The sequence below is a fragment of the Pristiophorus japonicus genome, chromosome 4 (genome assembly GCF_044704955.1).
Source record: "Pristiophorus japonicus isolate sPriJap1 chromosome 4, sPriJap1.hap1, whole genome shotgun sequence".
NCBI lineage: Eukaryota > Metazoa > Chordata > Chondrichthyes > Pristiophoridae > Pristiophorus > Pristiophorus japonicus.
Window position 1 is genome coordinate 269,527,745 of NC_091980.1, and position 27,944 is coordinate 269,555,688.

At 43.6% G+C, this 27,944-nt stretch overlaps 1 protein-coding gene across 4 annotated transcripts in view; it reads right to left on the reverse strand.

Moving 5' to 3' along the window:
• Positions 1 to 27,944, reverse strand: part of LOC139263407 (protein SIX6OS1-like) — a 198,743-nt gene that overhangs the window by 124,236 nt on the left and 46,563 nt on the right. For 2 of the 4 annotated variants that reach the window (XM_070879464.1, XM_070879462.1), the window contains exons 4-7: positions 27,516 to 27,642; positions 21,240 to 21,329; positions 16,976 to 17,163; positions 16,835 to 16,877 (exon numbers count right to left, since the gene is read on the reverse strand). In XM_070879464.1, the coding sequence (XP_070735565.1) occupies positions 16,835 to 16,877; positions 16,976 to 17,163; positions 21,240 to 21,329; positions 27,516 to 27,642 (448 nt within the window). The remainder of the gene's footprint in view (positions 1 to 16,834; positions 16,878 to 16,975; positions 17,164 to 21,239; positions 21,330 to 27,515; positions 27,643 to 27,944) is intronic. The other 2 variants (XM_070879465.1, XM_070879466.1) reach the window with 2 other exon arrangements.

A 27,944-nucleotide genomic window follows, 5' to 3' on the forward strand; every position in this document is an offset into this window, starting at 1 on the left:
GCCTTCGGTCGCCTGAGGAAGACAGTGTTTGAAGACCAGGACCTCAAACCCGGCACCAAACTCATGATCTACAGAGCAGTAGTGATACCGGCCCTCCTATATGCTTCAGAGGCATGTACAGCAGGCACCTCAAAGCACTGGAGAAGTATACCAACGCTGCCTCCGCAAGATCCTGCAAATCCATTGACAGGATACGTGCAGCAACATCAGTGTTCTCGCTCAGGCCAATATCCCCATCATCATAATCATCACAGGCAGTCCCTCAGAATCCTCTAAAAATGAATCCTTAGATGGCTGCAGTCCAATACACGAACCACAGTCCCATTTACAGGTGGGACACTAGTCGTTGAGGGAAAGGATGGGTGGGACAGGTTTGCTGCACGCTCTTTCTGCTGCCTGCGCTTGATTTCTGCATGCTCTCGGCGATGAGAGTCAAGGTGCTCAGCGCCCTCCCGGATGCACTTCCTCCACTTTGGCCAGGGACTCCCAGGTATCAATGGGAATGTTGCACTTTATCAGGGAGGCTTTGAGGGTGTCCTTGTAATGTTTCCTCTGCCCACCTTTGGCTCGTTTTCCGTGAAGGAGTTCCAAGTAGAGCGCTTGCTTTAGGAGTCTCGTATCTGGCATGCGAACAATGTGGCCTGCCCAGTGGAGCTGATCAAATGTGGTCAGTGCTTCAATGCTGGGGATGTTGGCCTGATCGAGGACACTAATGTTGGTGTGTCTGTCCTCCCAGGGGATTTTCAGGATCTTGCGGAGACATCATTGGTGGTATTTCTCCAGCGACTTGAGGAGTCTACTGTACGTGGTCCATGTCTCTGAGCCATATAGGAGGGCGGGTATTACTACAGCCCTGTAGACCATGAGCTTGGTGGCAGATTTGAGGGCCTGGTCTTCAAACATTCTTTTCCTCAGGCGGCCGAAGGATGCACTGGCACACTGGAGGCAGTGTTGAATCTCGTCGTCAATGTCTGCTCTTGTTGATAAGAGGCTCCCGAGGTATGGGAAATGGTCCACGTTGTCCAGGGCCGCGCCGTGGATCTTGATGGCTGTGCTGTGCGTGGAGACAGGTTGGTGGAGGACCTTTGTCTTACGGATGTTTAGCGTAAGGCCCATGCTTTCATACACCTCAGTAAATATGTTGACTATGGCTTGGAGTTCGGCCTCTGTATGTGCCCAGAGGCAGGCTTCGTCTGCGTACTGTATCTCGACGACAGAGGTTGGGGTGGTCTTGGACCTGGCCTGGAGATGACGAAGGTTGAACAGGTTCCCACTGCTTCTGTAGTTTAGTTCTACTCCAGCAGGAAGCTTGTTGACTGTGAGGTGGAGCATGAGAATGAGGAAGATTGAGAAGAGGGTTGGGGCGATGACGCAGCCCAGCATCAAAGCATTGACCACGCTCCGTTGGAGAGGCCACATCATCCAATACGAGACTCCCAAAACAAGCCCTCTACTCGGAGTTTTGACATGGCAAGTGGGCCCCAGATGGGCAGAGGAAATGCTTCAAGGATACCCTCAAAGCCTTCTTGAAAAAGTGCTACATCCCCATCGCCACCTGGGAATCCTTGGCCCAAGACCGCTCAAAGTAGAGAAGCATCCGGGAAGGCGCTGGAACCTCAAGTCTCTTCACCGGGAAGTCAAGCGTAAACAGCACGGCAACTCAAGCACCCCACCCACCCGTTCCTTCAACCACCATCTACCCCACCTGTGACAGAGATTGTAGGTCTCACATTGGACTCATCAGCCACCTGAGAACTCATTTTTAGTGTGGCAGCAAGTCATCCTCGACTCCGAGGGACTGCCTAAGAGAAGAGAGAGATCACTGAATAAAAAGCATTTTGCTTCAAAGATCTTGAAGTTTATCATCTAGAACAGAAATTACTACCAACTTAACATGAGTTATTGTTCATTGAGTTCCCTCATATTGAGAGGTTTGGCGAGTACATACTGGATTGTTGATAAGACAAAATATCCAAAGCTATCTGATAACATGTACCTATGAACATGATTCCAGCTACGATTTTTTTAAAGGAAATTGAATTGCAAAAACTGACTGATTTGAGCCATAGTTTTTCCAAGTTCAGGGTAGCATAGTTTTTCAAGTTCAGGGTAGCATGGACCTTTCTTCATGGCCTTTCAGCTCTCAAAGCAGCAAATTGTTTACTTCAGCTGCTATGATGCATGGAATTGTTTATATCATTTAAATGGATGATTTCTATAAATTGGAGGAATAAGTGATCCTCTTGAAATTCTCCATGACTAAGTAATTATGGCAGTGCCCTTCTATTAGGACAGGAAAAACATTGTAAGCATGACCTACTCTGGTCTTTACACTGATTGGAGGCATGGCATAACTGCTATGTGGATGGAGTGAATGTTCAGGAAGATTAGGCTTTATAGACTCACCCTGGCCTTGGGTCCCTTGAATCCTGCTGTGGTGGCCATGATTCTAGAATCAGTCCCAAAAATGCTGATAGTACAAAGCCCTGCCCAAGTCTGTACAAGGACAACATGAACCATAGGGGTTTGTTAGTCCATAGATAACCTTGAAGCTCTGCTAATTACACTTGTAGATTTTAAGCAAAAGCCCTACCTGGTCATTGAAACGTTATTTACCTTGAAAGGCATCTTAAATCAATTCTGCAGTACTATTGACAGATCAGGAGAATTAACACGTGGCTAAAAGTCTAGTGTGGGAAAAAGGTGTTCCTCTTCATGGGACACTGGCACCAATTCTAGGACAGGAAGGAGTTGTACCAATGGGATGGGCTCCATCTAAACCAGGGTGGGACCCATGTCCTCGTGGAAAGGATCAATAGGGAGGTGGAAAAAGCTTTAAACTAGTATGATGGGGGCAGGGATCTACAAGAAATGTAACCAGCCTAAATATAAACAAAGCAGGAAAAAAGAGCATAGGAAAGAATAAAGGGAGGACATTGATGGCATGGGAATAAATAGTTATAGAACAGGAGTCTAAAAAGATGGTTAAACATTCAGTGAGAGGAAATCCTATTAAAAATGAGTTAAACTGTCTGTACAGCAATGCACACAGTGTCCGTAATAAAATAAGGGAGCTGGATCAATCCTGCGTTGCGAGGAACCAAACATAGTAGGGATTACTGAGAAATGGATACAGAAAAATCAAGATTGGGAATTAAACATTGTAGAGTATAGCATATTTAGAAAAGCTAGAGAGGGAAAAAGGGGAGGTGGAGTGGCTGTAATAATGGCAGTAGAAAAATATAACATAATGGCAGTAGAAAAAAATGACGAAGCTATCAACAAGGCAAAAATAGAATAATTGATAGATAAAAGATAATAAAGGATCAATCATATTAATAGGTTTAGTCTACAGACACCTAATAGTGGAAGGGAGGTGGAGGAAGAAATATGCAGACAAATTAGGGAAATGAGTAAAAAAACAGAATAGTAATCGTGGGGGAATTCAACTATCCTAATATTAATTGGATAGAAGAGGTAGGTAAAGGGGATAAGGGAATGGAAATCCTACAACATGTACAGTACTCCTTTCTAGCCCAATATGTAAAAATACAACAAGGGAAGATTCACTATTGGATCTAGTAATGGCGAATGAACCATAACAGATAAGCTAAGTAAAAGTAGGCAAACATCTAGGCAATAGTGACCATAATATAATACGCTTAAAGATGTCAATTGAGAAGGACATAAGTATGACGAAAACCAGGGTAATAGGTTGGAGAAAAGCCGATTTTGAGGGGTTGAGATTAGAACTTGGGAAAATAAAATGGGCAACAATATTGGCAAAAATCGATGTAGAACAGCAACAGGAAACATTTAAAACAGTGTTCAACAGAGTGCACGAACAATATATTCCATTAAAAGGAAAGAACAAACTAAACACTAATGAGACTCCATGGATTAATAAAGCCATTTCAGAATGGCAGGCAGTGACTAGTGGGGTGCCGCAGGGCTTAGTGCTGGGACCCAAGCTCTTTACAATATACATCAATGATTTGGATGAAGGAATTGAGTGTAATATCTCCAAGTTTGCAGATGACACTAAACTGGATGGCGGTGTGAGCTGTGAGAGGGACGCTAAGAGGCTGCAGGGTGACTTAGACAGGTTAGGTGAGTGGGCAAATGCATGGCGGATGCAGTATAATGTGGATAAATGTGAGGTTATCCACTTTGTGGCAAAAACGCGAAGACAGAATATTATCTGAATGGTGGCAAATTAGGAAAAGGGGAGGTGCAACGAGACCTGGGTGTCATGGTTCATCAGTCATTGAAAGTTGGCATACAGGTGCAGCAGGCGGTAAAGAAGGCAAATGGTATGTTGGCCTTCATAGCTAGGGGATTTGAGTATAGGAGCAGGGAGGTCTTACTGCAGTTGTACAGGGCCTTGGTGAGGCCTCACCTGAAATATTGTGTTCAGTTTTGGTCTCCTAATCTGAGGACATTCTTGCTATTGAGGGAGTGCAGCGAAGGTTCACCAGACTGATTCCCGGGATGGCCGGACTGACAAATGAGGAGAGACTGGATCAACTGGGCCTTTATACATTGGAGTTTAGAAGGATGAGAGGGGATCACAGAGAAACATACAAGATTCTGACGGGATGGGACAAGTTAGATGCGGGTAGATTGTTCCCGATGTTGGGAAGTCCAGAACCAGGGGACACAGTCTTAGGATAAGGGGTAGGCCATTTATGACTGAGATGAGGAGAAACTTCTTCACTCAGAGTGTTGTTGATGCCAGTTCATTGGATATATTCAAGAGGGAGTTAGATATGGCCCTTACAGCTAAAGGGATCAAGGGGTATGGAGAGAAAGCAGGAAAGGGGTACTGAGAGAATGATCAGCCATGATCTTATTGAATGGTGGTGCAGGCTCGAAGGGCCGAATGGCCTACTCCTGCACCTATTTTCTATGTTTCTATGTTTCATAAGGGAACAATTGAGGGAATGGAAAGAGGCATACATTAAGTACCTAAACAGCGGGGCATGATAAGGGAGAATACGAAAAGATTAAGAGAGAAGTCAAGAAAACAATTAGGAAGGCAAAGAGGAACTATGAAATTAAATTATCAAGGAATATAAAACAAAATAGTAAAATATTTTACAGGCACATAAATAACAAAAGGGAGGTTGGGATGGGAATAGGGTCATTAAGGGATAGACAGGATAATACCACAGGTAACGATAGAGAGATGACAGAAATATTGAATAATTAGTTTGCTTCAGTATTTACCAGGGAGGTAGAACAGGTGATGAGATTAGTAATGAGATAAGTACATTTAAATTAAAAAGAGGGGATATATTAAATAAACTAATCAAACTCAAAGACGATAAAACCCCTGATCCGGATGGATTGCATCTATGCATTTTAAAAGAATCTAGGGAAGAGATAGCAGAGGCGTTACTACACATATTTAATAATTCATTAGAAAAAGGTGTAGTGCCAGAGGATAGCTAACATAACACCTATATTTAAGAAGGGGGACAGAACATGTGCAGGGAATTATAGACCAGTCAGCTTAACATCTGTGGTAGGAAAAATAATGGAATCCCTACTAAAGGAGAAAATAGAAGAATAACTACCAACCAAAAATATAATAATGAATAGTCAGCATGAATTTAAAAAGGGAAAGTTTTGCTTGACCAACCTCTGAGTTTTTTGTAGACGTAACAGAGAGTAGACAACGGTAATGCAGTAGATGTAATTTATCTAAATTTTCAAAAGGCCTTTGATAAGGCACCCAATAATAGACTGATGAACAAGGTCAGAGGATGCGGAGTCAGGGAACAAGTAGCAGAATGGATAGCTAGCTGGCTTCAAGACAGAAAGCAGAGAGTAGAGGTAAAAGATAGATATTCACAGTGGCAGAAGGTGGATAGTGGTGTTCCACAAGGATCAGTGCTGGGATCACTGTTGTTCACAATTTATATTTATGATTTAGACTTAGGAATCAAAAACACAATTTCCAAATTTGCAGACGACACCAATACTGAGGAGGACTACAACAAATTACAGAAGGATATTGATAAACTTGCAGAATGGGCATATAATTGGCAATGAAGTTCAACACAGATAAAGGTGAGGTATTACATTTTGGTAGGAAGAATAGGGAGGTCACTTATTACTTGGAGGGATGCAAGTATAGGTTGGATAGAGGAACAAAGGGGTCGCGGAGTACAGATACACAAATCACTAAAAGTTGCAACACAGATTAGCAAGGCCTTAAAAAAAGCAAACCAAGCACTAGCGTTTATTTCTAGAGGTATAGAAATGAAAAGTAGGGAAGTTATGCTAAACCTGTACCGAACCTTAGTTAGACCACACTTAAGAGTACTGCATACAGTTCTGGCTGTCATATTACAAAAAGGATATAGAGGCACTGGAGAGGGTGCAGAGAAGATTTACAAGGAAGATACCAGAAATGCGAGGGTATACATATCAGGAAAGGATGAACTGGCTGGGTCTCTTTTCTCTTGACAAAAGAAGGCTGAGGGGTGACCTAATAGGGGTCTTTAAAATTATGAAAGGTTTTGATAAGAGTGGATACAGAGAGAATGTTTCCACTTGTGGGAAGAGCAGAACTAGAGGCCATCAATATAAGATAGTCACCAAGAAATCCAATAGGGAATTCAGAAGAAACTTCTCACAAAGTGTGGTGAGAATGTGGAACTCGCTACCACAGGCAGTGGTTGAAGCGAATAGTATGGATGCATTTACGGGGAGGCTAGGCAAGCACATGAGGGAGAAGGGAATAGAGGGTTATGCTGCTGAATTTAGACATGGCTGGAGAGATGCTGTAGGAGAGAGCGCTTTAGATTCCTGAGGCATTGGAACTGCTTCTGGGGGAGGTGGGACCTGTACTAGCCGAACGAGTTGCACACCAACAGAGCTGGGACCAATATCCTTGCCGAGGGTTTGCTAGTGCTATTGGGGAGGGTGTAAACTAGCTTGGCAGGGGGATGGGAACCTGAGAACAGAGTCAGTAGGGAGGGGAGTAAAGCTAGAATTGGAAAGCAAACTGTAGAAAGTAAATTTGAAGGACAGAGGAAACAAGCATGAAAAAATGGTAATAAAACAAATTTAAAAGCTCTTTGTCGAAATGCACGTAGCATTCGTAACAAAATAGATGAGTTGACGACACAAATAGATACAAATGGGTATGATCTGATAGCCATTACAGAGATGTGGTTGCAAGGGGACCAGAACTGGGAACTAAATATTCAGGGGTATTTAACAATTCGGAAGGACAGACAGAAAGGAAAAGGAGATTGGGTAGCACTGTTAATAAAGGATGAGATCAGTGCTGTTGTGTATATGTAAAGCATGCACTCCCATGTTCTGCCACCAGGGAGTGCATCCCCTGAAGTCCCAAGGGATCCCAACATCCCTTGGGAGCACTGTATATAAGCCTGCCACTAAGGTCTGCCCCTCACTCAGGAGTGTCTTATTAAAGACTGAGGTCACTGTTACTTTAACCTTCCTGTGTGCAGTTTCATCAGTGTTAGGAACACAATAACTGGCGACGAGTATACGTATCCAACGCAAAGATGCAGCAAGCTGTGGGCATCCTGGAGAAGTTCTCAGAAGGTGAGGACTGGGAAGCCTATGTCGAACGGCTAGACCAGTACTTTGTAGCCAACGAGCTGGACGGAGAAGGAAGCGCTGCAAAAAGGAGAGCGGTCCTCCTCACGCTCTGCGGGGCACCGACCTACAGCCTCATGAAGAATCTTCTGGCTCCAGTGAAACCCATAGATAAGTCATATGAGGAGCTGTGTACACTGGTTCGGGAGCATCTTAATCCGATGGAGAGCATGTTGATGGCGAGGTATCGGTCCTACATGTGCCAGCGATCTGAAGGTCAGGAAGTGGCGAGCTATGTCGCCGAGCTAAGGCGAGTTGCAGGACAATGTGAGTTTGATGGCTACCTGGACCAGATGTTCAGAGACCTTTTTGTACTGGGCATTGACCACGAGACCATCCTACGAAAACGTTTGACTGTAGAGACACCGACCCTCAGTAAGGCCATTGTGATAGCACAGGTGTTTATGTCCACCAGTGATAACATCAAACAAATCTCTAAGCACACAAGTGCTAGCAATGTTCATAAATTAACTGGAACTCTGTTTGCAAGCAGAAATGTACAGGGCAGAAACCACGTGTCTGCAACTGCCAGCAGGCCTCAGGTGACCCAGATGACACAGAGTCCGCAACAAAGAATGAATGCAAGGCAATTCACACCTTGTTGCCGTTTTGGAGGCTTCCATTCAGCCTATTCATGCCGCTTCAGAGGGTATATTTGCAAGAGCTGTGGAACAATGTGGCACCTCCAACGAGCTTGCAGACAGGATGCAAGCTCTGCAAAACCTGCTAACTACCACGTGGCAGAGGAAGATCGGTCCATGGTGGATCAAAGCAATTTCGAGCCTCAAAGAGAGGAGGCAGATGCTGAAGTACACGGGGTGCACACATTTTCGACGAAATGTCCAGCTAGAATGCTAAATTAAAAATTGAATGGCTTACCCGTAGCCATGGAACTGGACACTGGCGCTAGCCAATCCATCATGAGTAAAAAGATGTTTGAGAGACTGTGGTGTAACAAGGCACTCAGACCAGCCCTGAGCCCCATTCACAATAAACTGCGAACGTACACCAAAGAGCTCATCACTGTCCTGGGCAGCGCCATGGTCAAGGTCACCTACGAGGGCACGGTGCACGAATTGACACTCTGGATTGTCCCGTGCGATGGCCCCACACTGCTTGGAAGGAGCTGGCTGGGCAAAATCCGCTGGAACTGGGATGACATCCGAGCGCTATTACATGTCGATGAGGTCTCATGTACCCAGGTTCTTAACAAATCTCCTTCCCTTTTTGAGCCTGGCATTGGAAACTTTTCCGGGGCGAAGGTGCGGATCCACTTGGTCCCAGAGGCACGACCCATTCACCACAAGGCGCGAGCGGTACCTCACATGATGGGGGAGAGAGTGGAAATCAAGCTGGAGAGGTTGCAACGCGAGGGCATCATCTCCCCAGTGGAATTCAGCGAGTGGGCCAGCCCGATTGTTCCAGCACTCAAAAGTGATGGCACAGTCAGGATTTGCGGCGATTATAAAGTAACCATTAATTGTTTCTCGCTAGAGGACCAATACCCAGGCAGACGACCTATTTGCGACGCTGGCAGGAGGCAAGACGTTCACCAAGCTCGACCTGACTTCGGCCTACATGACGCAAGAGCTTGAGGAGTCTTCGAAGGGCCTCACCTGCATCAACGCACAAGGGACTGTTCCTCTACAACAGATGCCCATTTGGAATTCGGTCGGCTGCAGCGATCTTCCAGAGAAACATGGAGAGCCTACTCAAGTCGGTACCACGCACGGTGGTTTTACAGGACGACATATTGGTCACGGGTCGGGATACCGTCGAGCACCTACAAAACCTGGAGGAGGTCCTCCAGCGACTGGATCGCGTAGGGCTGTGGCTGAAGAGGTCGAAATGTGTCTTCATGGCAATAGAAGTGGAGTTTGTGGGGAGAAAGATCGCGGTGGACGGCATTCGGCCCACAAACGCCAAGACAGAGGCTATCAGGAACGTCACGGAGCTGCGGTCGTTCCTGGGATTCGTCAACTACTTTGGTAACTTCCTACCGGGGTTAAGCACTCTCTTAGAGCCCCTACATGTGTTATTGCAGGTGAGAACTGGGTATGGGGAAAAAAAACAAGTAATTGATTTTGAGAAAGCCAGAAACATTTTATGCTCCAACAAGCTGCTTGTATTGTATAACTCGTGTAAAAGACTTGTGCTAGCATGTGATGCATCGTCGTACGGAGTCGGATGTGTATTACAACAAGCTAACGTTGCGGGGAAGTTGCAACCTGTCGCCTATGCCTCCAGGAGCTTGTCTAAGGCCGAGAGGGCCTACAGCATGATTGAGAAAGAGGCATTAGCGCGTGTGTTCGGGGTGAAGAAAATGCATCAGTACCTGTTTGGCCTCAAATTTGAGCTGGAAACTGATCACAAGCCCCTCATATCCCTGTTCGCTGAAAGCAAGGGGATAAATACTAATGCCTCAGCCCGCATACAAAGGCCAGGCACCGAGAACTGTGCGGATGCTCTCAGTCGGCTACCATTGCCCATCACGGGGGTGGAAAGGGTGCAGACTGCAAACTTGTTGATGGTGGCACAGTCCGTAGACTTGTTGATAGTCATGGAAGCGTTTGAAAACGATAAATCATCTGTCACGGCCCGCCAGATTAGGACTTGGACCAGCCAAGATCCTCTGCTGTCCCTAGTAAAAAAAACTGTGCACTGCATGGGAGCTGGGCCAGCATCCCTGTTGAAAAGCAAGAGCTAATCAAGCCATTCCAGCGGCGAAAGGACGAGCTGTCCATTCAGGCAGACTGTCTGTTGTGGGGTAACCGTATAGTGTTACGCAAAAAGGGCAGGGAGACGTTCATCTCGGATCTCCACAGCACACACCCGGGTATAGTAATGATGAAAGCGATAGCCAGATCCCACATGTGGTGGCCTGGTATCGACTCTGACTTAGAGTCCTGTGTATGGCAATGCAACGTGTGTGCTCAGTTGAGCAACGCGCCCAGAGAGGCACCACTAAGTTTGTGGTCCTGGCCCTCCAGATCATGGTTAATGATCCATGTCGACTATGTGTGCCCGTTTGTCGGTAAAATGTTTCTGGTGACGGTGGATGCTTTTTCAAAATGGATTGAACGTGAAATAATGTCGGGAAGCACCGCCACCGCCACCATTGAAAGCCTGAGGGCCATGTTTGCCACCCACAGCCTGCCTGATATACTGGTCAGTGACAACGGGCCATGTTTCACCATGCCGATTTTAAAGAATTCGCAATGGGATCAAACATGTCAGCTCGGCCCTGTTTAAACCAGCCTCCAATGGGCAGGCAGAGCAGGCAGTACAAACAATCAAACAGAGCCGCAAACGTGTCACAGAAGGCTCACCCCAAACCCGCCTGTCCCGAGTACTGCTCAGCTACCGCACGAGACCCACTCGCTCACAGGGGTGCCCCCGGCTGAGCTACTCATGAAAAGGACACTTAAAACCAGACTCGCGCTGGTTCACTCCAACCTGCATGATCAGGTAGAGAGCAGGCGGCAGCAACAAAATGTAAACAATCATCGCGCCACGGTGTCACGGGAAATTGATCTGAATGACCCTGTGTATGTGCTAAACTATGGACATGGTCCCAAGTGGATCATGGGCACGGTGATAGCTAAAGAAGGGAGTAGGGTGTCTGTAGTCAAACTAGACAATGGACAAATTTGCAGAAAGCACCTGGACCAAACGAGGCTGCGGTTTACAGACTGCCCTGAACAACCCACAGCAGACACCACTTTTTTCGAGCCCACAACACACATCCAAAGGAACAACGACACCACGCCAGACCAGGAAATCGAACCCATCATGCCTAACAGCCCAGCAAGGCCAGGCTCACCCAGCAGCCCTGCAGGGCCAACAACATGCCAGCCCAGTGAGGGCACAGCCAACACACCAGAACAGACATTTGTACCGAGGCGGTCCACCAGGGAAAGAAAGGCTCCCGACTGCCTCACCTTGTAAATAGTTTTCACTTTGACTTTGGGGGAGCGGGGGGGGAGTGATGTTGTGTATCTGTGAAGCATGCACTCCCATGTTCCGCCACCAGGGAGCGCATCCCCTGAAGTCCCAAGGGATCCCAGCATCCTTTGGGAGCACTGTATATAAGCCGGCCCCTAAGGTCTGTTCCTCACTCTGGAGTGTCTTAATAAAAACTGAAGTCACTGTTACTTTAACCTCCCTGTGTGCAGTCTCATCTGTGTTAGGAACACAATAAGTGCGTCAGTGAGAAATGATATTGGCTCAGAGGATCAGGGTGGTGAATCAATTTGGGTGGAAATAAGAAATAATAAAGGGAAAAAGTGACTGGTGGGCATAGTCTATAGGTCCCCTAACAGTAGCTATACTGTTGACAGGACTGTTCACTAAATATATTCAAAAAGGAGTTACAATTCAATAAATATATTCAAAAAGGAGTTAGATGTAGTCCTTACTACTAGGGGATCAAGGGGTATGGCGAGAAAGCAGGAATGGGGTACTGAAGTTGCATGTTCAGCCATGAACTCATTGAATGGCGGTGCAGGCTCGAAGAGCCAAATGGCCTACTCCTGCACCTATTTTCTATGTTTCTATAATTCAAGAAATAATGGAGGCTGGTAATAAAGGAACGGCAATAATCATGGGTGATTTTAACCTTCCCATCGATTGGACAAAGCAAATTGGTCAGGGTAGCCTTGATGAAGAGTTCACAGAGTGTATCCGGGATAGTTTCCTTGAACAGTACATTGCGGAACCAACCAGGGAGCAGGCTATCTTAGATCTAGTACTGTGTAATGAGGCAGGATTAATAAATGATCTCAGAGTAAAGGATCCTCTAGGAATGAGTGACCATAACATGGTTCAATTTCAAATTCAGTTGGAGGGTGAGAAAGTTGATTCTCAAACAAAGGTCCTCAGCTTAAATAAAGGTGACTACAAAGGTATGAGGGCAGAATTGGCTAAAGTGGACTGGGAAAATAGAGTAAAGTATGGGACGATTGATGAGAAGTGGCAGAAATTTAAAGTGATATTTCATAACTCGCAACAAAAATATATCCCAATGAGAACGAAAGACTGTAAGAGAAGGGATAACCATCTGTGGCTAACAAAGGAAATAAGGGATAGTATCAAATTGAAAACAAGGGCATACAATGTGGCCAGAACTAGTGGGAGGTCAGATGATTGGGAAATTTTTAAAAGCCAGCAAAGAACAACTAAAAAAATAACAAAGAGGGAAGATAGATTATGAAAGTAAACTAGCACAAAATATAAAAACAGATAGTAAGAGTTTCTACAGGTACATAAAAAGGAAAAGAGTGGCTAAAGTAAATGTTGGTCCCCTAGAAGATGAAACTGGGGAATTAATAATGGAGAACAGGGAAATGGCAGAGACGCTGAACAAATATTTTGTATCAGTATTCACGGTAGAAGACACGAAAAACATCCCAATCGTGGATAATCAAGGGGCTATAGGGAGGGAGGAACTTAATACAATCACTAACACTAATGAAGTAGTACTTAGTAAAATAATGGGACTAATGGCGGACAAGTCCCATGGCTTACATCCTAGAGTCTTAAAAGAAGTGGCTGCAGAGATAGTGATGCATTGGTTGTAATCTACCAAAATTCCATGGATTCTGGGACAGTCCTAGCGGATTGGAAAACCGCAAATGTAACCCCCTATTTAAAAAAGGAGGCAGACAAAAAGCAGGAAACTATAGCCTAACATCTGTTGTTGGGAAAATGTTGGAGTCCATTATTAAGGAAGCAGTATCGGGTCATTTGGAAAAGCATAATTGAATCAAACAGAGTCAGCGTGGTTTTATGAAAGGGAAATCATATTTGACAATTTTCCTGGAGTTCTTTGGGGATGTAATGAGCAGGGTGGATAAGGGGGAACCAGCGTATGTGGTGTATTTGGAAATCCAGAAGGCATTCGATAAGGTGCCACATAAGAGGTTACTGCACAAGATAAAAGCTCGCAGGGTTGGGGGTAACATTTTAGCATGGAGAGAGGATTGGCTAACTAACAGAAAACAGAGTCGGGATAAATGGGTCATTTTCCAGTTGGCAAAGAGTGACTAGTGGGGTGCCGCAGGGATCGGTGCTGAGTCCTCAAGTATTTACAATCTATATTAATGACTTGGATGAAAGGGCCGAGTGTAATATAGCCAAGTTTGCTTATGATACAAAGATGGGTGGGAAAGCAAATTGAAAAGCGGACACAAATAATCTGCAAAGGGATATAGACAGGCTAAGTGAGTGGGCAACAATTTGGCAGATGGAGTATAATGTGAGAAAATGTGGGGTTATCCACTTTGGCAGAAATAATAGAAAAGCAAATTATAATTTAAATGGAGAAAAATTGCAAAGTGCTGCCGTACAGAGGGAGCTGGGGGACATTGTGCATGAAACACAAAAGGTTAGTAAGCAGGTACAGCAAGTAATCAGGAAGGCAAATGAAATGTTGGCCTTTATTGCAAGGGGGCTAGATTACAAAAGCAGAAAAGTCCTGCTACAAGTGGACAGGGTATTGGTAAAGCCACACCTGGAGTGTTGCGTACAGTTTTGGTCTCCGTATTTAAGGAAGGATATACTTGCATTGGAGGCTGTTCAAAGAAGGTTCACTAGGTTGATTCCTGAGATGAGGGAGTTGACTTGTGAAGATAGGTTGAGTAGGTTGAGGCTATACACATTGGAGATCAGAAGAACGAGAGGTGATCTTATTGAAACATAGAAACATAGAAAATAAGTGCAGGAGTCGGCCATTCGAGCCTGCACCACCATTCAATAAGATCATGGCTGATCATTCCCCTCAGTACCCCTTTCCTGCTTTCTCTCCATACCCCTCGATCCCTTTAGCCGTAAGGGCCATATCTAACTCCCTCTTGAATATATCCAATGAACTGGCATCAATAACTCTCTGCGGCAGGGAATTCCACAGGTTAACAACTCTCTTGAGTGAAAAAGTTTCTCCTCATCTCAGTCCTAAATGGCCTACCCCTTATCCTAAGATTGTGTCCCCTGGTTCTGGACTTCCCCAACATCGGGAACATTCTTCCCGCATCTAACCTGTCCAGTCCCATCAGAATCTTATACGTTTCTATGAGATCCCCTCTCATCCTTCTAAACTCCAGTGTATAAAGGCCCAGTTGATCCAGTCTCTCCTCATACATCAATCCAGCCATCCCTGGAATCAGTCTGGTGAACCTTCGCTGCACTTCGTCAATAGCAAGAACGTCCTTCCTCAGATTAGGAGACCAAAACTGAACACAATATTCCAGGTGAGGCCTCACCAAGGCCCTGTACAACTGCAGTAAGACCTCCCTGCTCCTATACTCAAATCCCCTAGCTATGAAGGCCAACATGCCATTTGCCTTCTTCACCACCTGCTGTACCTGCATGTCAACTTTCAATGACTGATGAACCATGACACCCAGGTCACCTCACATTTATCCACATTCTACTGCATCTGCCATGCATTTGCCCACTCACCTAACCTGTCCAAATCACCCTGTAGCCTCTTAGCATCCTCCTCACAGCTCACACCGCTACCCAGTTTAGTGTCATCTACAAACTTGGAGATATTACATTCAATTCCTTTATCCAAATCATTAATGTATATTGTAAAGAGCTGGGATCCCAGCACTGAGCCCTGTGGCACCCCGATTGTCACTGCCTCCCATTCCAAAAAGGACCCGTTTATCCCGACTCTCTGCTTCTTGTCTGCCAACCAATTCTCTATCCACGCCAGTACATTACCCCCAATACAATGTGCTTTGATTTTGCACACCAATCTCTTATGTGGGACCTTGTCAAAGGCCTTTTGAAAGTCCAAATACACCACATCCAATGGTTCTCCCTTGTCCACTCTACTAGTTACATCCTCAAAACATATAAGATAATGAGAGGGCTCGACAAGGTGGATGCAGAGAGGATATTTCCACTCATAGGGGAAACTAAAACAAGGGGACATAGTCTCAGAATAAGGGGCCGCCTATTTAAAAGTGAGATGAGAAATTTCTTCTCTCAGAGGGTTGTAAATCTATGGAATTCTCTGCCCCAGAGAGCCGTGGAAGCTCGGTCATTAAGGCGGAGATAGACAGATTTTAGAGCGATAAGGAAGTAAAGGATTATGCGGAGCGGGCAGGGAGGTGGAGCTGAGTCCATGATCAGATCAGCCATGATATTACTGAATGGCGGAGCAGGCTCAAGGGGCCAAATGGCCTACTCCTGCTCCTATTTCTTATGTTCCTCTTATGTTCTTCTGAAAGATGGGAGGAGGCTCAAGTGGAGCATAAACGCTGGCACGGACTGGTTGGGCTGAATGGCCTGTTTCTGTGTTGTATATCCTATGTATAAGTAGTCCAGAAATCTGCAGCTCATTATGACAGCAAACAAGAAAATTCAAGATAGGAAACAACTAACTCAAGAACATCCAATGCTGGTGTAGTGCAACAGAAACAATTAGCTTATTTCTCTTTGAATACAGCAATGTGGTATTCTGTGGATGGTCTCAAACATAGGGGTAGTCAATAAAATCATTGTATGATACAGCACAGAAGGAGGCCATTCAGCGCATCTTGCCTGTGCCAGATTTACACTGCTAAGCACAGGACAACCCTATTTATCTGTTGCACAAGTACTAATCTTTACACAACTACTAATCTTTACACTTGCAGCCATGGAAACCACTATTATATCAGCATGGGAAACTGGCATTATTACAGACATGATTAATATATCGCTTGGAGCTTACACCAGTAAATATTCGCTCATTCTGGATGGTTCCCAGCATTGGTGTCAATTATTTAAAACAGTGACAGGTCATATTGGGTAGAGACACTGCAGATGAAAGCTTGGAGAATTACTTGCAGGTTTTAGTTCCTACGTTCAATTACTTCAACATCAATAGTAATTCAGTAAAGGTACTACGCTTTCTCAAAACAAAAATATAATTTTTCCTTGCACAGGTGTAATCATTGGGGATTATACAACTGGAAAAGATAGAAAACTTTACCCCACTGATGGTCACAGGAATAGATGATCTTGTGGAGAAATTATTCCTCTATGATTTTCCCATTATTGATCTGATCTTACTTTTATAGTATATGAAGGACTTAAAATGGGGAATGTATTTTAAATATAGAATAGGTGACAGTATTAAGTGTGCAATGCAATACAATGCTAAACCCAAGCAAACTTAACAATAACAAAGAATTCAAATTGATACATTTCTAAAGCCCATTCATGGAGAGATCCAAAAGGTGGTGTTTCTGTTAAAGAGAAAAAAAATTACAATTACTTTTCTCAAAAATGCAAATAGTTTCTGATGCAAAATTTACTTTTGTACAAATCTATTTTTTTTAGCTACCTAGAAGATCAGCAAGGAGCTGTGTCTTTTGTTTCATTTGTTCAGTGCAGTTCAGTACTCTGCATCGAATTTCTTCCAATGCCACTTTTTTTTTTAAATATTCCTTTGCTTGGGGAAATTCTGAATATTGTGATTGGTGATGCAGCAGAATCTTTCTGTATTGCTGCAAATAATCTTGGTACATTTGTCTGTGAAAATTAAGTGTTTCCCCTTACAACTCATATTTGATACTAATTTAGAGTAAGATAACTTTTAGGCAATAAAAACTCATAGACATACAGAACACAATGTTACTACAAACAATTCAATGCAATATAGGCACATTCATTCTACAAATTGACATACAAACAATGTCACATTCTCCTCTAGCTCATTCTCAAACTACAGATACATCAGTAATTGTTTTCTATGACCATCATCAGTCAAAACAAGAATGGATGTTTTACTGAAACATTGGGGGAATTTTAACTGGGAGCAGGTTTTGGATGGGCAAGGGGTTAAGTACCAAACCAACCCGACATCATCAATTTGAGGCCCAGGCTATTTTAACTCCCGGGCCTCATTTGCATCCCATCAGCTGCCTGATTGAAACAGGCGGAAAGAAGCGGCTTCCGTCAGGTCAAAATCACAGGGCCCTAAGGCAGCCCACTGGCACCAAGGAAAGTTCCGTAGGAGGGTAAATAAGAGCCGTTTTGCAGGTGGGAAAGGAGGGGGGCGGGGGGGTCAGCATAGGCCCTGACTATACTTGTGGGGATCAGAAAAGCACTCCAGCTCCATCTGACCCCATTAAGGAAAGTTTTTGACTTATCTTAGAAGACCTACTCTTCTGCCCCGCCAGGTTTTACAAAGCGGATTATCCGTCCGTCACGGGCATCCCACTTAGTAGGCATTTTAAATGTATCAAGGTCCTAATGACATCATAGGCCACTAATTTACATGTATTAATAAGGCTCCCACCTGAGTCAGGCGGGTGGCTCAGCTGCATTAAAGAAAAGACTCAGTTAAAGTGGAGGCGGGCAGGAATCGAGTGGGAATGGGGTAGTAAGGGGGAGAAATTTGGGGCGCTAGCTTTTAAAAGTTGAAAAAGTTAAATGAAAAAATTAAAACATTCGGGGTTTGCGCCGCAGCAAGGAAATGGAGCCACTTCCTTCCTGGATCGCAACAGGGTGCAGGCGGGGCTGTAGTTATGCAGCGGTACACAATGGGCCATGCAGCACTGCCACGTTGGAAGACTCTTTCCCTCCTGTAGTGTATTTGCTTCATGGGTTCATTGCTTAAGAATTCACAGCTACATATTTGATGTAAAGAACTAGCTGGTTTATTAGCAAAGGTTTAGCAATCAAACTGAACCCTACCAGTTCATCCACCAGGTTCACAACTGCATGTCTCATCATGGAGACTCTGGACTCAATTATCTGGGGTTTTATTGAGTCTTATGAACATCACAAGACTGGCTAAGCTGCTCAGTGCAACAGCTCCACAAACCTGTAAGCATGCTCATAGATGCATACATTACACCTACCTTTAAGAGAAGAGCCACCGTTGCAGGCTCTGCACGGGACAAACTTACCTGGTCCCTGACGGCTGCCCCGATCTGACCCAATCAACTCGGTGCACTGCAGTAGAGTGCCGGGCTGATTGACCACGGATGAAAAAGATCAAAAAAAATTGAGAGCTTTTTAGAAATTTGTTCTCTTACCTCGGCCACTTCGCCTTTAAGTTTCGGCCACAAAGCGCCCGGCTTCCCAATGAACGCCTCTTGCATCTGCCAGTGTTTTTGTCAGGCGATGCTGCAGGGGCACGGAACCGAAGTTCGGATCCGGGGTGCTACCGGGGTGATGCGCACCGTGAGGACGTCACGATCTCTGGGCAAGAGAATGGTTGCAACGCCTACTGCCGTCATAAACCACCCGCCGAATTTAGCGTGAGTCGATCACCTTGCCGCGCCCGGTCAGTAAGTGATTAGTGCCGTTATCGCCCCCCCAGAGGTGATAACGGGAGGTGTTAAGCAGACCAATTTCTAGGCTTAAGTCTTCACACAGCTAATTTACCTGCCGCCAATCATGTTTCCCCATTGTGTTCTTGTTGCTAAAGAAAAAGCTATTATAATATTAATTGCACGCCAGATTAAATAGAGATGTTAGTAACTCTGTTTGATATCACTGACTTTATGGGGAGAAGGTGAAAGAGTTATTGTCCAGATTAGCAATTTAAACCACATTAAATGTAGATGAAAAAGCAGATATTAGAAAGCAATTTTTTTTAAACAGTCAAAATCGGAAGAGATCAACAAAGAAGGCGAGAATTTTTTTTTTCTGGAGTGAAATAGAAGAAATATGCAGCAATCCTCACAAAATAACGTAAATTTTGAAAATATTGGAAGATTCTGAATCACTTGCTGGCCACTGATGAGAGAAGGCACAGAGGAAATTGGTGGTGCAGGCTCGAAGGGACAAATGGCCTACTCCTGCACCTATTTTCTATGTTAAGAAATTGTAATAAAGTCCTTAAAAAGTGTAGCTCGTGAAGGCAGAAACTACAACAGAAAGAAAAGGAGAGAAGAAAAGGCTCTGCACCATAAACAAAATAATGAGGGGTGAAATTGGATGAAACAGTCATGCTGCTTGCTCATTTACATGATTGAAGCGTTGATCTCAGCGCTAAACACGCTGCTGGTTGGCTTAGTGCTCAATGTGGTCAATATTGGGTGCAGTCTACTGGCCAATAAAATTTTGCCGAGGCTCTCTGCACTACTTAAAGGGGAGGTGCTTTGTTTCAAAAGTACTGAAACCATGGCCCAACAGGGAAGAGAGAGGGCAAGGAGGTTCACAGATGCGGCGCTGGAGGTTTTGGTCCTGAGGATGCACAAAAGACGTCAGAATGGTGAGCAACGGGGATCTTGGGTTTCATTCAGGGGAATCGGATTCTGATGAGGCGTTCATGGACAGCCCGCCCGGAATGGGGATCTGCTGTCTGCCTCCTTCTGAGGTGACAGCGGAAGCCGTGGTGGCAAGGGCTGCACAAAATGGGACACCTGCTCCAGCGTCTCCTCCCAAGCGGTCAAGGCAGTGGAATCATTACTTCAAAACTCCAATGGCCTGCTCAATGAGGTTCCTCGTGGCAGCGTGGCTCTCATTATGAGTGCTAGCCACAAGTGGTGGGGTTGCGGAGGGGAGTCATCAGCCAGGTGTAGAGCGGATAGCCCTTGTCTCCAAACCCTCCTACTGGCTTTCGTCCTTACCACAGCACCAAGGCAGCACCTTGTCTGTGATAATCAGGATCATGTGAAAGCTTGACATTCTGTTCAAGCCAGAGCCGAACTTCAAACGTTAATCTTTATTTTCACTTCTGCAACATCTCCTGTCTCCACCTTTATCCTAGCCCCTCCACCATTGAAACTCTTATCCATGCTTTTGCCATCTCTAGACCCAATTATATTACTGCCCTCATGTCTGGCTTCCTATTCTCCACAAACTCCAAAACACAAGAACTCATATTTTGGCCTTCACTAAGTCCGAATTACAAATTAACACTTGTCCTCACTAACCTTTGTTGTCTCCCTATTCCCTCAACATATTAAATTTAAAATCCTCATCTTGTCCTCAAAGTCCCTTCATCACCTCACCCTGCTCTACCTTATCAGCCCTCCTGCACACTGACTGGCCTTTTGTGTATTTCTCCGTCCCTTGTCTTACCATTGGTGACAGAGTCTTCAACTGCCTTGGTCCTATTCCTTGCAACTCTCTCCCTAAACCGTTCTGCCTTTCTACTTCTCTTTCTGCCCTTGAAAAACTATTCAAACCCATATTTTTAACAAAACTTTCAATCACCTTTCCTAATTTCTCCATCCACAGCTTAGGGATGGGTCTGTTCATTCATCCATTGTTATTGGGAAGCACCTTGGGATATTTTTTAATGTTAAAGAACCTATATAAACTTGGTGATATTGGCACCAAGGGCATATGGAAATATATATGGGAACAGATATAGAAGGCAATTAAGGATCATTATGGGAAAAGTATCTACAAACAGGGACTTCAATAGAATTAATATTGGGAAACTAAGAAAACTAAAGTTAAGAGGTTGTATGAAAATTCAAATAAAAGTTGCATTATTTAAAAAAAAACGTTGCTGATGTGGATTTTAATACAGGTTGTCTTACATTGTCTGAAATTCATATCAAAGACAACACAAGAGTGTACATTTCCTGTACAAGGTCAGGTATTTGAAAATGTTCATATAACATTGTTTTATTCTTGCTTACTTATCTCCTATGGTACTAGCATGTTGTTCCAAAAGCTTCTTCTCAAAATGCTCTTCATGCTGTGCTAGAAGCAAACACGTTGGCTTCCAGCTAAAACCACAAGAACAAATGTTAGGAAGCAATTCATTATATTACAGCACATTAATCTTTACTTTTCTTTTACAGGCATATATAAATTGTATTACATCACCAAAGTTATAGGTAATCTTGCGAATGTTCAGAATTCTATAGAATTCTATCAGCGAGACAAGTGAGCTAAAGTTTTGTACATAGGCCAAAAATGTGGGACAAGGTATACAATGAATGAAATTGAATAAACAGAGGATGAACTTTGGGGTATAGTGGACGCATCAATTAACTCCTGTGACACTGCTCATAAGTCAGAGAATAGGGTTTCTCTCATCTGTCTCTGCCATGTTCAAGTTTCTGTGTTCTCATGAAGGGATGGAGCAGAATAGATAGAAACAGGCTATTTACAGTAATTGAGGGATCTAGAACCAGGAGACAGATACAATATTAAATGAAAGAGATTTAGGACAGAGAGCAGGAGAAACTTTTTTTTAAACAGAGGCTTCTGAGCCACTGGAATGCACTACTGGAATTAGTGGCTGAAGTAAAGGCAAGGGCCGCAATTTTCCAGGGGAGTCAGCGGGCAGGATCAATGGCGGATCGTGTGGGAAATTTGATTTTTTTTTGACAGTGGGTCAGGACCCTGCTGTCATCCCGCCGCAACACACCTTTCCCAATGATGCGTGTATGATCTCTGATCTGATCCAACCCGCAGAGGCGGGAAACCCAACTAAAGCAATTATTGGGTTGTTGACAGGCCCTTAATAATGCTTTTAAACTTGCCCTTTAACTTTAACTGCTTTCCCACGGGGTCTACACAGCTCGGGGACCTCGTCTGTGAACATGAGGCGGGAGTAGAATGGCCACAATCAGCTGATTAGTTGACAGCTTGTAATGTGCTATAAAAGCTCCCATCTCACAGCGGTTCACTTTCCAAATGCAGAAGCTGTTGCTTATTGCATTTGGAAGACAGATTAAGCTTTATGTAGGTTGTAAGTGTTTGGAGTAAATTCTGTATCTAGTGTCCCTTCATTAGAACAACCTCTCTCACCATTGACAGATCGCTTCTGTCAGGTTCACCTGCCATCTATTACATCAGCATCGGTGCCCTTGAAACTATCTGACCTTGGTCCTCTGAATCCGACCACGATCATCCCCAACACCAGCAGCACCAGACACGCCAGCAGCACCAACAACAACAACTACCTTCCCCGTAATCATCTGATGCTGCACAGGATAGAGTGCATCAGCACCCAAGTACATTGCTGCCCAGGAGGCCAGGGGTGCTTTCACCATGGACAAATTTATTTCACTTGAAGCTGTACACCCTGGCTGTCACATGATGCGCCAGCGTGGCACCACCACACACCAACACCATAAAGCATCTCTACAATGTCCAAGCTATTCCTTTCACACTCACCACCGTTGTGGTGGGGTTACTGTTATGTTTCACTATTCACTGCAACTCACTAAGCCAATTCCAAGGTGTACATAAATCTGTCCAACGGAAAGTATTGAAAATAAAGGTTTCAGTGTTTGATAGCACATTAACAGAAACTTTACATGAACATTGGATAAAACACCTAAGTGGCTACTCTTGTGTGTTAGTTGGTATGATTGCACTAGGATGAGTGTGAGTGTGATGGGTGGAAAATGAGATGGGGATGTGATAATGTAGATAGAGAGGGATGGGTGGAGGTGCAAGGTAAATTGGTGTAAGATGTGCAGGAGTAGGGTAGGGAAGGCAGAGTGATGGGGATGTGATGAGTGGCACAGCAGGATGAGGTTGAGTGTGGTTTTGTACTAATGTTTCGTGATCTAATGAGATAATTGAAAAGCTTGCGCCACTGCACAGGTTCTCCTGACGACATCCCTGCTTGTAACCTCCTCTGCAATGTGCAACCAGGCTGTGTTACTCTCCTGGGAGGATTCTTCTGCTCATGGGGAGGGAAGAGGACCTCCCTGTGTGCTGTGACTCCTTCCATAAACAAATAGATGGAGTCATGGCAGAACCTGGATGCAGCCTGCACCTCTGTGCAGTGATTGTCAGTGTTTGCAGCACTTCAATGCTATAAAACACTGACAGCACAAACATCAAAAGTAAAATGGGCATGGTCTCTTTGAGGAAACTTGGTAATGACGTGTCATGAATGCCATCACCAGACCCGCTTCCTCCAATTGGGTCAGGAAACATGCTGGGCAGGCTTAGCAAGCCCCATCAACATAAATTCATTTTAGGCAGCGGGTTGTAGCCAACAGCGGGGCCATGACCCGCCACCGACATCACCCGCACCGGACCTGACGAGGTGAGCAAATTCCCAACCCAGGTCAACTTTTAAGAATAGGGAGGAAGTAAGTTTACAGCTCATGTAGAGGATAAACATCAACACTAATTGTTTGGGCCAAACAGGCTGTTTCCATGCTGTAATTTCTATGTAATTTTCTTCTGCTAACCTCTTCTGTTCTCAGTGGCCCTAATGTTATTCCCAATAAGGAATAAACTGCAATATGGTTATAAAGGAATATATCATTTGATTCACTATGAGCAGCACCACAGATGATTCCTATATCTATAGACGTACTTACCTATAATCTAACATCTATCAATTCTGCATTTTCCAGTAGGGGCTGTGGGGAAAATGTGGCCCTGAGTGGCTCCCTTCCCTTTCCCATTACTCATGCTTCCCTCGATCTCCTCATTCCTATCGCATCCCCAACTCTTCGCCTCACACTGCAATTACTACTCCTACCTGTTCCCCATTGAAATACCTTCTCAACCTTTCTGCCCTTGTTCCGCCGTCACTCAACTCACCCTTAACCCTCTATCTACTCCTACTCGCTCCATGCCAAGAGAGCGAGAGGCCAGAAGCCACCTTAATCTCAACTGTTTGTCCTCCTTTACCCTCCTATTCATTTCCCTCAACGTGCCATAGTTTCATTTAAATATCACAATATACTTAAATGAAGCCAGAGCAATTTTCTGTTCACTTATTGATGCTCTGTCTGCCCATCCAGAGTGGATTTAAGGGAAGCTTCACAAATGATGGAGTTCAAAAGTCACAGGCCTTTAACCAATTTTGTGGTCTTGTAATACTTTTTAAGTACAGCATTTTGTAAAAAAAAAGTTTTCTTTAAATATTCTTCCAGCCCTAAGATTTTTTTCCCCATTAATATTCTATAATTTTTATATGGAATGTCAAATAGCTTAATTGTTTGCTAATTCATTACCAGAACACTGATTGTACATAAAGCATTTACAAGACGTCAGCAGAATAGGAAGAGCCCAAAAAAATAATTAAAAAGAGTTCTTACAATACAAACTGTAATGGGAACACAAGAGTGACAGAACATCTGTGAAGAATTGCCTGCCCCCAGTTCTTTTTTGTTGTCAACCATACCTTTTGCCCCTTACAGTCTTTGGAAAGGCTGAAACAATTCACCATCCCCTCCCCCAGCTAGCTCCCAAAGCAGACCAGTAGCTTGCCAGATAAATAAATAGAGGCAACCTTGAAATCCCGTGAAGTCAGCCACAGCAGCTTCAGTGAGTTCAAGGTATGCTGCTGCCCTTCAGTCCTGCTGCTACAATGCAGGACAAAAGATATATCCTAGTCTGCAGATATGCTACGGCTATATAATAAATACATTGATCAAATCACACCTAGGCTAGAAACCCTCCAATTATTCCCGTTAACCCACATACAAATTAGGTTTAATGTGGAGGTTTTCTGTAATGCATACTAACAAAACATTTGTCAGCATCCAGCACTTTTCCTAATAGCCCTCCCTTGAATTTAGTATAATGAACAAATATGAACACTCCCGAGATAAATTGTTTTTAAATTGTTGAGGCCTAATCTAGCATACTTTGCACAAATTTCCAGCCTTAGATTTTCTGCACAAATTGCATGTGTAACATTCAAAAGCTAAAACATGTTATGCAAAGGTAAAGATGGGATGAAAAAAGGTGACAATTAGCGATACCGAAAAGCTAATCCTAGAAATAATGAAGTATAAACAAACTTCAGCCATCATCTTGATCTACAGAATGAGGCATTTAATTGGGTAACAAATTTTGAGATTCCATAAATATTTGATATCTGGGTTTAAGCAAAGATGGAATTTTTGGTGCCAAGTCCAATTAAAATTTTACTGAAAATGTAATATGGACCCGTCGCCCCCCCAAAAAAGTCGAAAAGCTTTGAAAATAACAAAGTTAAACAGGATTTTTAATTCTAAGTCGTTCAATATTTTCAAGTAAGTATGAGATATACAAATCTGATATTGCTTTGGTTATGAATTTAAGTTAACTTGGTGTTAAAATTATATAGTCAATTACTTAGCTGTAAGGGAACATTTTTTAATTGTCACAGATCAGGAAGATGAGCAATTGTGATCACATTACCCACAATTTTAAGAACAGAAAATAAGGAGCGTGTGTCCATAATTGGGCAAAAAATCATGGAGAGGGGTCCTGTAATTTCCCATTATGTAGTCCCAGTGGGTGCACTTTCTTGCTGGGAGCATGCATCTGTGATGCTGACACAGCAGTCTCATGTTTAATATCATTTATATCCCTTAATGTATATTTTATTATACATATTAGCCACAAAAAATCCTAGTAAATCAACCTCAAATTATTGCTATACTGTAATAATATTAATTATGAATCCTGCAACATGAATGCCTTCATACATTAACAACATTGAGAACATCAGCACTGAGCAACTTCTGGCAGAGAACAAGATAAAAGTTCACGGGATTGGCGGTAGTATATTAGCATAGATAGAGGATTGGCTAACTAACAGAGAACAGAGAGTCGGGATAAATGGTTCATTCTCTGGTTGGCAACCAGTAACTAGTGGGGTGCCGCAGGGATCAGTGCTGGGACCCCAACTATTTACAATCTATATTAACAACTTGGAAGAAGGGACTGAGTGCAACATAGCCAAGTTTGCTGACGATACAAAGATGGGAGGAAAAGCAATGTGTGAGGAGGACACAAAAAATCTGCAAAAGGACATAGACAGGCTAAGTGAATGGGCACAAATTTGACAGATGGAGTATAATGTTGGAAAGCGTGAGGTCATGCACTTTGGCAGAAAAAAACCAAAGAGCAAGTTATTATTTAAATGGAGAAAGATTGCAAAGTGCCGCAGTACAGCGGGACCCAGGGGTACTTGTGCATGAAACCCAAAAGGATAGTATGCAAGTGATCAGGAAGGCCAATCGTATCTTGGGGATGGAGTATAAAAGCAGAGATGTCTTGCTACAGCTATATAAGGTATTGGTGAGGCCACTCCTGGAATACTGCATGCAGTTTTAATTTCCATATTTGCAAAAAGATATACTTGCTTTGGAGGCAGTTCAGAGGAGGTTCACTAGGTTGATTCCGGGGATGAGGGGGTTGACGTATGAAGAAAGGTTGAGTAGGTTAGGCCTCTACTCATTGGAATTCAGAAGAATGAGAGGTGATCTTATCGAAACGTATAAGGTTATGAGGGGGCTTGACAAGGTGGATGCAGAGAGGATGTTTCCACTGATGGGGGAGACTAGAGGGCATGATCTTAGAATTAGGGGCCGCACATTTAAAACAGAGATGAGGAGAAATTTCTTCTCTGAGGGTTGTAAATCTGTGGAATTCGATGCCTCAGAGAGCTGTAGAAGCTGGGACATTGAATAAATTTAAGACAGAAATAGACAGTTTCTTAAACGATAAGGGGTAAGGGGTTATGGGGAGCAGGCGGGGAAGTGGAGCTGAGTCCATGATCAGATCAGCCATGATCTTATTGAATGGCGGAGCAGGTTCGAGGGGCTGTATGGCCTACTCCTGTTCCTATTTCTTATGTTCTTATGTAACTAAAACTGAGTAAAACCATTATTAAATTAATAGTATGTGGTATATAAAATAGATACAATATACTGGAATTTTTCAGGGTAGTAATCTATTTTTGAATTTCAAATCTGGTTATAAACCATTATACATTCACTCTTGTGGTATGAGATTTGATTTGAACCTTTTGAGAGTAATTTCCTATAATCACTCCTTCCCATCCATTAAGCTCCACACTGTCACCAAGGTACTCATTGCTCTGTGTGTAATTCACTGTTATTGTTTAATTATTGTATATCAAAACAAATATCTGAAGTATGAATGTTAAATTTGAACCAGCTGCATTTATTTAATTTTTAATTAAACAAAATCCTTACACTTTAAAGTTCTCCGTGATGTGTGCACTTATCTTCTGCATTCGATTAATTTCATCATCAAGCTGGCTACTTTTTCCATGTAATTCATCAATGTCTTGTCTCTTTTTTATAATGTTTGCTGAATATACTAGAAAATACATAAAGCAAAATAGATTTCCAAAACCTATTCCTTTTCTGTTTGTTAATTTGATCTGAACTACAACAAAGCCTGTTTTATCTTAAAATGCTGACACCAATACACTTCAAATAACGGAGTTACAATTATAGGATTGACATCCGTAAAATTCATGATTACATTTTAGTACCAATCTTCAGCTACATTTGGAGTCCAACTGTAGCACTGGTGGTGTTGTTTCACACCACAGTGCTAAAGTTATAGTACAAATACAGAAATAATTGTTGAGAATTTCTACTCAAAACGTTATCCTA